Genomic DNA, 13,373 nt, shown 5'->3' on the forward strand with positions numbered 1-13,373 from the left:
CCAAGCTGGTGACGACCTCTTGACTTTGACCTCCCTCTGTTTCCACCTTTCTGATATGAGCTTCTACCTCTCGCCGACAAGGCCTCTCCTGAAGTACTAGCGCGGGAAGTCTCCTTATCCTTCCTCCTCAAATCATAGTTCGTCAATGCGTTAGTCACTTCACTATAAGTGATAGAAGATCTCCCGTTCAGCAACGTAAGCACGAAGGTATCATACTCCTCATCCGGTAAGGAGCCCAAAAGAATAATAGCCTTGTACTCATCTGTGATCTTCTCATCCACGTTCGCCAAGTCCGACAACAACTTAGTGTAGTTGTTCACATGAGCCGCAAGCGAGGTACCTCTGGACATCTGGAATCTGAATAACCTTCGCAGCAAGTGCAACCGGTTCTCAACACTCTTCGTAAGGTACTTATTGTTGAGAATTTCCCACATCTTCATCGCAGACGTCACCCCAATCACATCGTATTTCAGCTCCTGTTCCAAACAGGACCTGATCACCCCGCAAGCATTTCGATTCATCTTTTCCCATATCGCTTCTTCATACTTAGGTGGCCTCACATCGACCATGATGGTCTCCTCCAGATTTTGAGCATTGAGCGCATCCTGTACGTCGCTCATCCACAAACCAAAATTGATCTTGCCGTCATATTTCACAACACTAATCTTAGTGTTCTGAAAACCCACTTGAACTGTGCCTGTCATCTTGCTGCTTTCACCAATTACTTCACCCATAATCACAACTTCCAAATTGTAGAGAAAGATCCAAACTTTGAAAGAATAAGAAATTACCCAACTGAACCCTAGATTGGATTCCAAATAGAACTCCTAACCACACGAGGAAAGCGAGATCTTCAACGGCAACTTCAAACCCTAACTCCACCAAAGCCTAGAACTCCAAGAACCAAGCTTCAAACTGAATCTTCCTCCACCTAATCCAAAACCCTAGATCTGAATCTGAGCTCTGATACCACTTGTCGCGCGCCTTTGCGGAAGCCTTGCACGAACTCACAACGAACCTGTGATCACGAGTAGAAGAAAGACAAACTCTTGCACAAATCCAACCAATAAAGCCAAATCAATCCAAACACAGAGATATACGTGGTTCGGCAATTTGCCTACGTCCACGGGGAGAGGATGGGGAGATTTCACTAAATCAAGGAGAGTACAAAGGGTTACAATCACACAAATTCTCTCAAACTAACCCTCAACCAAAGATCTCACCTTGCTCACAATATCTCCCTCTCACAATGCTCAAAAGATTCCTCAATCTCTGATAAAAAACCCTCACAAATCGTTTCCCTATTTATATCAAAACAAAACCCCAATCAGACTGCAAATAGGAAACCTGCGTATGCAAAAAACCCGTCGTAAGTCGACTTAACAGAGCTCACAAGTCGACTTGACAGAGAGAAAATCAACAACTGGAGAACACTTCATAAGTCGACTTAACAGACTGTTAAGTCGACTTGCCATAAGTCGACTTAACAGTCATGCTAAGTCGACTTGACAGAGGCTAAAATCACAATTCGGCTGCAGATCGTAAGTCGACTCGTGCACAGTGCATGAGTCGACTTATGCCAGTTTTTCTGGTTTTTCTGATTCTTTTCCTGATTTCTCCACATAGCATGTTTCTAATATGTTTCCTAATTTGTTTTGGTAACATGTTATTGGGATTACTAATCTGTTTTGATAACATGATTCCAAATCTATTTTGGTAAATGGTTATTAGGATTCCTAATCTGTTTTTTTTTTAGAATTCCTAATATGTTTATAATTTTAGGATTTCTATATATATGGAATAATTGGAAGAGAGAATTGAGAAAAAAATTGGGGATATTTAGAGCACAGAAAATATGTATTTTCTGAGCTATTGATTAGGGTTTTGTTTGGAGCGAATTAGAGATTTGTTGGTGAGATTAATCGGTGAGTTTGAGTGATTTGTAATCTCAGTTTGTACTATTCTTCTTTATTAGTTAAAAACATTAGCCCTTCTTGCCCCGTGGACGTAGGCAACTTGTCGAACCACGTTAAAATTGGTTGTTTGTGTTTGTGACATTGATTTGGTTCGTTTGGCCGTTGTTTGTGTTTGTGACATTGATTTGGTTCGTTTGGCCTTCTCTCGACGTTCGTTTGATTTGATTTCTCGTAGCACGTTGGTTTCGACGTTCGTTTGATTTGATTTCTCGTAGCACGTTGGTTTGGTTGTTTGGCTTCCGCAGCGCTCAACAGTTCAATGGTTTTGCGAGACGCTACAAGATCATCTACTTTGTAAATATTTTTATTTACCTCGACCGCTAGAATATGAGTAGCGAAACACCACTAGAGACCATAAGGATCATAAATCTGTAAAATTCAAAACATAAATTTCAAGTAAGTCATATGATATGAGGACACCGCTGAGAGTTGAAGAACGTAGATATCTTTTACTTTTACCCAAGGAGTAACTTCTCTTACCATCCAAGTGAACAGAGAAATAGCAGGCCGAAGCCATGGGAGGTGGACAAGCTAAACTCACGAGGCCTTGAGTTAATAATTCACCGAGATTCTGGACCCTGTCAGTTTAGCATTGGCTTTTGCACTAATTTCAAATTTATTGTGGAGTCCTATTGTAACTTGGCCCACGATATTTTGCACTGTGTGGCCTGTAATCAACTGCAACAGGACCCAGACCCGAATCTAGGCCCCAGACCCGAATCTGTCTCCATCTCAGATTGAGACAAACTTTGAGTCTGGTCCATGTGTTGCGCACCATTAAAGCACTTGATGTGGCACTACGCATTCAAAAATGGCATAAAAAGGGACAAGCAATGACTCACGTGTAAGGGTGCAAAATCCTATCTGTATCCGTGGATATATCCGTAACTGTATTTTATCATTAGGTTACAGATATAACTACTCAAATATATGACTGATAAAACATGGCTATGGATGTAGTTATGTAGTCGAATATCTAGATCCGTATCCAAAATATCCGAACATGTGTTGATCATGTAGACAACCGTTTTAATCATTTGATTAATGAATTTAAAACCAATTTCGATGACTAAGAGATCTAAATTTAGCTTTTTTAATGTAACAAACATAACAAACAGTTCTCTTGTATCATACAATTATTTGATTTTCTCATATATTCTGAAAACAGGTAACCTATTCCTCAAATAGAAGTATAAGCACCTAAGATTATCCTTCCAAAAACATTGAAAATCAAAACATATTTCGTTTATAAAAACAAAAAGAAATGTTCTCTGAAGTAAATATATGACCCATCAAAATATTATTTCCAGATATAAGAAACAGTTAAAATTACATTACTCGTTAGAGAAAAAAGACAGAACCATGTGCGAATTAATTCAGTAAAGGCGCAACGGACCAGGGAAAATTTAATTTTGCAAATGGCGACATCTGACCAAGACACATGGGCCATTAAATAGTTCTAGGCTTTAGCCCAATATATTGGGTCCACTTATTTCAGGCGGTCCAAATTTTTTGGCCTACTTAGGAAAACACAGGCTTGTACTTAAAGCCCAGATATTTTCTGTCGTCTGCATGGTCAAGCAGTTCACGTTTGTCTGTAGTACATTCCAATTGTTTCATAATTGATCTCATTAAATTTTGATGCAAAAGTTTTTTTCTTTTTTGCTTATTTCAGTATTTCATAACCTATTGATGTAAAAATTAAATAGAACTCACCATGGGTTATCCTCACAAAATAATAAGAATAAAACTATTAATTAATTCTTTCACATTAACAAAGGAAATGATGTAATTTTGCACCTAACATCTCGGAAGAGATCCTCTACATTATTGGTTGTATTATTTTACGTTATTAATGTAAAATCCACACTCAATGCCGCGTTGTGCACATATTTTCAAACTCAAAAACACTGTGCTCCCACGTACAAAAACATAGCTCTTAATAATCTCTCATCATTACTACCATTAAATGTTGCATAGTTGCATCTCATCTCACAAGTAAACACAAAAGCGACACAACACCACTTTTCTTGGTATTGGAAGGATATAAAGAATCAATATTTTCACTTCCGTACAACTTAACGGATCTGGATCATCTCCTAACGAAAAGCTCCTAATATCTCCTAATAAGGAGATCATATCCTTTCATTTTCATCATGATCTTTCATTTTTTCACCCATCCTTGTGGGCCCCCCTCCCAACTCTTCACAATTCTTCATTAGGAAATATTAGGACTAGGAGAGGATACTAGTTCCAACTTAACAACAATTTATTTTAGAAATTAACATTGTTACGTCTTTTCTTGTGTTTTTTTTCCAATGATTGTCACCCATATCTTGACAGTTTGAAATTCACCCGTCAAATCACTGAAGTCGCTATTAGGTCGACCAATTTTTACAAGTTGTTTGATAGCAATTTCAATAATTGAGGGGCTGATTCAAAATATGAAGGATTTAAGAGGTTTATATGCAAAAAAATTCTTTTTTCCCCCCTCCTTCGTTTTCTGCCCCTTACAATTTCTCCACCCATCAGCATCAGCGTCATCACAATCTTCCTTGAGCATGAAACACCTGGCTCCTTACGTCGAGAGCTTGGAAATTTTCTGCGTGTTTTTGTGCAAATGGCTAAATATGTTGAAGCTGATAGATTTTTAAACTTAAGATAATAATAAGTAATTGAATTGATGACATCCAGTGTGACCGACAAGTTCATGTCTTGCCTCCAGCACAACATATATACATGGAAATTTTGTCCCAAAAAATCTCCACTACAAAAAAGTAGTGGAGAGACCACTACTTTTAATCTCAATCGTTATTTATTTAGTAGGCGGTTATGATACAATCTAAATCTAACACTTACCATACCCCAGTGTATTGCACTCATTCCTAATTTGTACTAAAAAAAAAAGGGAAAATTGCTTGGGGGAACCAACTTAATTTGGCCCATTCATCCCCACCCTCCAACTAAAGTCAACCACTTGGGGGCACCTTGACCCAAGTTGTAATGCTTTTACACCCCAAACCCAAGATTGTATATATACTTTATAGTGTATTTTTGCCAATTGCCCTTTTTACCCTTTGTACTCCTCCGATTTTGGGAATACCAGGTGAGTTTTTTTATCCTGTTGGCCAGCAAAGCAACCCATCAAATCGGAAGTCAGATTTGAAGTCACTTCCGTTTCTAGCTAGAGAGAGGTTTTATGGAGGGAAAAGGGAAAAATGGAGGGAAAAAGATACTAAGTTCCCTCCAAAATTGTTCATGCCTCATTTCAATGTAATATATACTCTTCCCTCTTTAGATCTACTACTAAGACCTTCAACAACCATTTATATTCTTAACTTTTTCCTCTTAACTTCTTCAACAACCACAATGGAAGATTCCTTAATGTGTGTTATTTCATTTAACAGTAATGCAACCCTCATTAAAGTCAATTCGACAACAATATTTGCTGAATTGAAGATGATCGTTGCAGAGAATTTTAGAGAATCGTACGAAAGTTTGTTGATAAGTTACTCTATCGAGAAGTTTCCCAATGTCTCATTTGAGCTTTCAAAAGATGAAGATATTCTCAATATGATAGGTTATCATCGTTCAATGGGGTTAAATACGTTGACCATGACTGTTACTGAAAGAGATGAAGGACCCACTCATGCCATAGGGACAGAAACGGAGCTTAGGTAAGTATTCAAAAATATATTTTCAGGTTCTGGATACACGTGACATATTACGTTATATATGTGACCTGAAGACATCCAACGTGACAAGTTGACTTTATTTGTGACATATGGACTTTATTTGTGATACTTAGGTCTTATATGTGACTTTACTGGTAAGTATCACACGTGACTTACTTGTGACCTTATCTTTCAACCTGCAGTGTTCCTAATGTTAGCACACAGTCATCAGAGCATATCGAGGAACCTTATGAGAGGATCACAATCGAGGAATCAGAGAGGATCCCAAACGACAACCCTCAAGGAGAGCATGTGTGGATGATGAACGATGTAGTAAGTGACTCGTCACGGATCCCAGCATGGTGGCACGAGGCAATTACTGGAAAAGGGCAGCAATTTGAAAGTGCAAAAGAAGTTAGAATGGCTCTTATATACTACTCTATAGCTAAGAAGTTTGCTTTTAATTATGTTAACAATGAGCCAAAACGTATTCGTGCTAGTTGCATGTTCAGAAAAGAAACAAAATGCCCGTGGTTGCTTTTCGCTTCACCATTGAGGAATGTGTCAACCTTTGCTATAAAAAAATTTGTTCCTCAACATACATGCGGACAACATAACAGCACAGCTGGTCACTTCAGAGCATCAAGAAGGTGGATTGCGAGTATGCTACAATCAGTTATGAAGAGGCGTCCATATATTACCCCAACTGACATTAGAAAGGAATTGCACTCTCAATATGGATTAAGAGTTAATTATTCTAAAGCTTGGCGTGCTAAGGAGACGGCAAAAGACCAAATATTTGGTTGCGCAAGGCATTCATATGATTTACTATCCTGGTTAGTCCAAGCGAATTGTTGATGTCTCCTTTAGAACGTATATCTATCACACTTAACTGTAAATATGACATGTCAAAATTCTATGTGACATTTCGACCTTATATGTGACATTTCGACCTTATATGTGATATTTGGACCTTATATGTGATATTTAGACCTTATTTGTGACATTTAGACCTTATATGTGACATTTAGACCTTATTTGTGACATTTAGACCTTATATGTGACTTATGGACCTTATATGTGACATTTAGACCTTATTTGTGATACTTAGACCTTACATGTGATATTTGTACCTTATGTGTGACATTTGAGTATTACATGTGATATTTAGATATTGTTCATCATTTAACAAGTTATTTGTGATTTAACCAACATTTTTAGGTACCAAATGAAGGTGATATGACCAACTGTAAATGTGACATGTCAATATACTATTCGACATTTAGACCTTACATGTGATATTTAGACCAAATATGTGATATCTGGACATTATATGTGACATATAGACCTTATATGTGATATTTGGACCTTATATGTGACATTTAGACCTTATACGTGACTTATGGACCTTATATGTGACATTTAGACCTTATTTGTGACATTTAGACCTTATATATGACATTTAGACCTCATATGTGACTTATGGACCTTAAATGTGACATTGAGACCTTTTTGTGATATTTAGACCTTACATGTGATATGTGTACCTTATGTGTGACATTTGAGTATTACATGTGATATTTAGATATTGTTCATCATTTAACAAGTTATTTGTGATTTAACCAACATTTTTAGGTACCAAATGAAGGTGATATGACCAACTGTAAATGTGACATTTCAATATACTATTCGACATTTAGACCTTATATGTGATATTTAGACCAAATATGTGATATCTGGACATTATATGTGACATATAGACCTTATATGTGATATTTGGACCTTATATGTGACATTTAGACCTTATATGTGACTTATGGACCTTAGATGTAACATTTAGACCTTATTTGTGACGTTTAGACCTTATATGTGTCATTTAGACCTTATATGTGACTTATGGGCCTTATATGTGACTTATGGACCTTATATGTGACATTTAGACCTTACGTGTGATATTTAGACCTTACATGTGATATTTGTACCTTATGTGTGACATTTGAGTATTACATATGATATTTAGATATTGTTCATCATTTAACAAGTTATTTGTGATTTAACCAACATTTTTAGGTACCAAATGAAGGTGATGGAAACAAACCCAGGAAGTGTCTTCACCATTGAACAAGAAGACACGAGATTCAAACGTTTATTTGTGTCGTATGGTGCATGCATACAGGGGTTTCTCAAGGGATGTAGGCCATTGCTCTTTCTAGATGGGACTTTTCTGAAGGATCGCTACAAAGGGATCCTATTAGGTGCGACTGCTTATGATGGTAATCAAGGCATATTTCCACTCGCATTTTGCGTTTGTGACCAAGAAAATGAAGCAAATTGGAGTTGGTTTATTCAAGGATTGCGGTATATTTTGTACAATCGAACAGAACCGTACAATCCACCCCATCCTCTAGTGATTTTGTCAGATGCCGACAAAGGAATTAAACAATCTTTGAAAGATATATTTCCAGATGCGTACCACTCTAGATGTGTACTTCATCTCGTTGAGAATTATAAATTAAAGCTTAGAGAGATGGGTTTTGCCTCAAGTGCGGCTCAACGTATTTCAAAATTATTGGAGTTTGCTGCATACAAGTACACAGAAAGAGAATTTAAAGCTGTTTTACATCAGATTAGGATGACAGATCAAAGAGCTTACCAAGTAGCTCTAAGTTATGGTCCTAGTAATTGGGCCAATTCTGTATTTCCTGGTATAAGGTACGTCAATTATCATTACCTTTACTGGTTATATTATGCTGTTATATGAAATTGAGCCTTTAAATGTCACATTTCGCTTTTATATTGATGGATCACATTCGTGTACAAATTATGGAAAGAATGAATACTCGCCGCGTGATGGCAACAAATTGGAATAGCTATCTATGTCCAGAAGCGGAAAAAATCCTCCAAGAAAATGTCACCAAGGGAAGCACTCTTGAAGTATCGCATTCTACAGCTGAAATCTTTGAGGTATCATCACAAAAATCAGTACAAGTTGATTTGGATCACAAAACATGCACGTGTCGTGCATGGGATATATTGAGAATACCATGTAAACATGCGTGTGCTGCTATCAACTTTATGCATAGAGATGTGTACCAGTTTTGCGATTGGTTCATGACGACTGAAGCTTTTAAGAAAAGTTACGAACCAATTCTCTTTCCTGTTCCAAATTATGATAAGCCAGATGTAACGGATGAAACAGTTAGCATTCTTCCCCCAAAGACGACAAAGAGACGTGGAAGGAACAAGAATAGACGTATCAACAACAGATCTGAGAATAGACGTGCAATTAGATGCTCAAGATGTCACGCTGAAGGACATAACCGAGCCACATGCACTGAACCTATCCAAGATTAACGTTTCCTGGCAGATTGCGGACTCTTTTGTGATTATTTTCTGTTACATGTTACTTTTGCCGTTTTGTTGTGACATTTTGTACTTATATGTGACGTATTACATGTAAATGAAATTTATTACATTTTGGGCAACATTAACTACTTATATGTGACATATCACCTGTTCGTGTGACGTATTACCTGTTTAGACATATAGATAATTGCGCTATTTTGTTGCGACATTTACTAATTTTGCCTTTATGATATTCTGTGTGACATAACATCCCGTCCCTCGAGGACCCAACAACATCCTGATGGAAAAATATCAAACTGAGCAACATAACAGCACTACTTATATGTGACATAACATTCTATGTGACATTAACATCCTGATGAAAAAATACGCATGTAGAAGACAAAAAAAACTCTATAACCGAGCATCATAACAGCACCAAAATCTCACACAGAATATCAAACTGTGACATAAAAAGAGCAGAAGTCACACAGCATTCTAAAATGTCACACAGCAGACCCAAAAGTCACACACAGCACCAAGATCATGTTCATCTTTAATATGGTAAAGAAAAGATCACCAGGTCATATCCATCTATGTTAGTAAACTGGTTATCATTTACAAACAGCAGTTAAACAGCAGTTAAACGACCAACATCCATCACAGGACATCCAACAAATGAAACAATTACATCTAGAGTCTAATACTTCCACTCAATCATAGGTGCATCACTACCCCCGAAGTACAATAGATATTCTGGATCATCACTGTCTAATTTCAACCGTAGCTTTTTCCATTCACGCCCTTCACATATAATTTGAGCAGCAAGTCTAGCCCGTAGCATATGCGACTCCCTGTGCAAGACTTCAATGTCCATCACCTCCCTTCCCTCGAGGATCGCCTTAATGAAAAAATACGCATGTATGCCACAATCATATCTGTAAAAATATAACATAACACTTAATAGCAGGATATGTAACGGGTAACGAGAATAAAACACAGTTACCTAATATGTCACATACAATATCAAAATGTCACATAATAGCAGCATAAGTCACACTGCATACTAAACTGTCACATAACATGCCCAAAAGTCACTTGTAGTCCGCAAATATCACATCAATATTTGCACCGACAATGTCACTAAGCCATACAACAAGCCATGCAACAATCTCATGGTTAAGTATAAGAAACTTACGAGCCTTTTTGCGTTCGACAAGGGACTGCTTCATATTGGAATGCTCTGAATGTCGACGCCTGATCGAAACCACTCACCATCCTATCTAAAAAAAGTTGGATGGTCAACATGTCTCTAGCCCATGCCTCGTGGTCAGCGGAGCTGTAATGTCTGCATTTTTTTTGCCCCAAGTTGACCTCAAGGACATGCCAATGGTCAGCGTGACATATTGGAATTATCAACACATCCTTCCCTTCATCTATATGCTTCTTTATGTAATTTTTATAGACATTGCGCTCATCCAAATTTGAAGCAGTTAGCAACCAAATCTGTTGAAAACAGAAAATACAGCAAGCAAAAGAAAGTCATATAAATGCAATATAACTCAAATTGTATTATGATCGTCATTACTCACACTAAAATACGACGTGACAATAGCGTATTTTCTTTCGACATGGGCATTTATTAGCAGCTTGAGCCATGTTCGAAGACTTGCAACCAGAGCTTCAATGATCTGATGATTGCAAATGTAATAAGTTATTGTAATTGTGCAAAACTTGATTAACACCGCAACTTAAACAAAAACTAACCTCATCCTTTAATCTTCCACCACGTAGAAGATGTAGCATATCATATCTGCATATAGTGTGGTCTTCAACCTCAAAAATTGTCCGACTACAAAATGTATAACCGGCTACAAAATGTAGAAGACAATCAATGTATAAGCGACATATTCTAATCAACACCAAACTGTCACAGGAAAATATGAAATGTCACAGGAAAATAATAAATGTCACACGAAAACACTATATGTCACATACAAACACTAAATGTCACAGGAAAACACTATATGTCACATACAAACACTAAATGTCACAGGAAAACACTATATGCCACATACAAACACTAAATATCACATACATGTACTGAACGTCACATACAAACACTAAATGTCACATGAAAACACTAAGGGTCCCAAACAAACACTAAATGTCACATGAAAACACTATATGTCACAGAAAAACACTAAATATCACATACATGTACTGCGTCAGATACAAACACTAAATGTCACATGAAAGATACAAACACTAAATGTCACATGAAAACACTAAGGGTCCCAAACAACCACTAAATGTCACATGAAAATACTATATGTCACATGAAAACACTAAATGTCACATACAAACACTGAATGTCACATACAAACACTAAATGTCACAAACAAATACTAAATGTCACATACAAACACTGAATGTCACAGGAAAACACTATATGTCACAAGAATAACATTTAATATCACAGACCAAATATAAATATCACAGAATAACACTTAATACTTACTTGTCAACTTTTAATGTAAGAAAATGTTGAAGCCACTTGTTCTCATCAGCCAACACATCAGGAATGTCCTCAACGGTGAAATTATGGTAAAAGCCTTCGTTGATTGTTCCCGGTAGCCTGACATCAAAGTCTTGTGAAGAAGGAATGCCCATATTCAACGTCTCTAATAATTTTTTTTCCTCTTCACTTTTTTCCCTTTTCCATAGCTCTGCAACAGATGTACTCCTACCGAGGTGTGAAACAGCAAGTGGCTTCCCCTCATCCTTCTCCCCCTTGTCGTCGTCGTCTCCCACCACAACGACACCTTTCTTCCCTTTCCTTCCCTTCTTTGGCAATTCAGTTTGGAAGGGAGATTCTAAGAACTTGGGCTTCTTTGTTGTTCTTTGGCTCTTTGCCCGTAGCCCACTAACAAATACTTTTAAAGTATCATCGCCGCCCTCCCTCCTCTTCCTTCCCTTCTTCTTTTTGGGAACATCCTCAGCAACTTTTACATCACATAGCTGTATAAAGATCACAGTTAATGAATATATATCACAGGAAATATTCATATATCACAAATAATAACCAAACATCACATGTAAACTGTTTACGTCACATTATTAGATAAAATGTCACAAGAGACATATGAATGGCACAATTTGTAGACAATTGTCACATACCAAAGGGAACTATCACAAATAAGCAGTAAATGTCACATGCAATAAGCAAATATCACAAAAGAAAGTTACCTCCTGTTCACTGCCCATGGCCTGGGTTTGATCACCTTCTTTGCCTCCCTCCTCTCCCTTTCCTTCTTCTTTCTCTGCCTCAACTTTAGCCTGTATACCACTCACAGTTAATGAATATATATCACATAAATAAGACATGAATATATATCACAGGTAATAACCAAACATTACACTAAACTGTTTACGTCCCATTATTAGACAAAATGTCACAAGAGACATATGAATGTCACAATAGGCAGACAAGTGTCACATACCAAAGGGAACTATCACAAATAAGCTGTAAATGTCACAGGAAAACAACAAATATCACAAAGGAGAGTTACCTCCTCCAGTTCAATGTCCATCTCTCGGGTTTGATCACCTTCACTCAATGCCTCATCTATTTGTGGCTGCATAGATGTAAAAACAATAACCAATTTCAATTCATCAAATATTTTCTCAATAATTTTTCCCCCTCATGTGACACGGGACATAGGCTATTACCTCTCCTTTGTTTTGCCTTATACGTTTCTCCTCAGCAAATTTTTTCTCAGTTTCGGCTTTAATAGCCAAAATATCAACGCCGCGAGCAACAAGTGCTTGCTCATAGGCTTCATTCAACATCACCAATTTTTCATAAGCTTCGTCCTACATTAACAATAAACTGATAGTGAGCAAAAGTCACAAATAAGAGGTTGACACATCCAAATCATCAACATTACCTCTTTTTGGACTCTTTTCTTCCCCAATGATTTTTTACCCCTAACTTCCTCCTCAACTTTAGCCTTCACCGTTGTAGGACTGGGCTTTATCTCCTCGTGAACATACCTCGCCACATCTTGCTCCGGTAAGATGTGGATTGCGGCTTCCGATTTCTTCAAAATCATTGTAGTCCGCACCGAACCCACCTTCTTACCCTCCAATGTCCAATTTATCATTGGAGGCTTGGATTCATCCACTCTTGCCGGCTCTTTGATGTTAGAAATCTCATAATACCATAGCTTCAAAAAAAGGCCACATTCAATCAATGAACATATTAGATACAAATGTCATAGATAAATGGCAATAATCACTTACAAGAAGATAAATTCACACATTAACTACAACTGTTACAAATCAGGGACAAATGTCACACATGGGTAACAAATGT

The 13,373-nt window shown here is 37.3% G+C and overlaps 2 protein-coding genes across 2 annotated transcripts; one reads left to right on the top strand and one right to left on the bottom strand.

The window, feature by feature from the left end:
- Positions 1 to 5,614: 5,614 nt before the first annotated feature.
- Positions 5,615 to 8,411, top strand: LOC109827314. Its single transcript, XM_020394308.1, has 2 exons — positions 5,615 to 6,486; positions 7,721 to 8,411. Exons 1-2 carry the CDS (start codon positions 5,969 to 5,971, stop codon positions 8,409 to 8,411), a joined length of 1,209 nt encoding a protein of 402 aa, XP_020249897.1. The 5' UTR covers positions 5,615 to 5,968.
- Positions 8,412 to 11,410: 2,999 nt separating this feature from the next.
- Positions 11,411 to 12,781, bottom strand: LOC109827315. The gene is made up of 5 exons (XM_020394309.1): positions 12,728 to 12,781; positions 12,568 to 12,633; positions 12,245 to 12,334; positions 11,517 to 12,016; positions 11,411 to 11,423 (listed from the first exon to the last, which is right to left on the bottom strand). Exons 2-5 carry the CDS (start codon positions 12,586 to 12,588, stop codon positions 11,411 to 11,413), a joined length of 624 nt encoding a protein of 207 aa, XP_020249898.1. The 5' UTR covers positions 12,589 to 12,633; positions 12,728 to 12,781.
- Between the last annotated feature and the right edge of the window lie 592 nt (positions 12,782 to 13,373).

The sequence above is a fragment of the Asparagus officinalis genome, unplaced genomic scaffold (genome assembly GCF_001876935.1).
Source record: "Asparagus officinalis unplaced genomic scaffold, Aspof.V1 AsparagusV1_Un132, whole genome shotgun sequence".
NCBI lineage: Eukaryota > Viridiplantae > Streptophyta > Magnoliopsida > Asparagales > Asparagaceae > Asparagus > Asparagus officinalis.

Coding starts and splice junctions, on each gene's coding strand:
- LOC109827314 (XM_020394308.1), top strand. CDS start 5,969: ATGATGAACGATGTAGTAAGTGACTCGTCACGGATCCCAGCATGGTGG. Junction 6,487..7,720: donor TCATATGATTTACTATCCTG/GTTAGTCCAAGC, acceptor CAACATTTTTAG/GTACCAAATGAAGGTGATGG.
- LOC109827315 (XM_020394309.1), bottom strand. CDS start 12,588: ATGGACATTGAACTGGAGGAG. Junction 12,335..12,567: donor TGGACATTGAACTGGAGGAG/GTAACTCTCCTT, acceptor AGTGGTATACAG/GCTAAAGTTGAGGCAGAGAA. Junction 12,017..12,244: donor CCATGGGCAGTGAACAGGAG/GTAACTTTCTTT, acceptor ATCTTTATACAG/CTATGTGATGTAAAAGTTGC.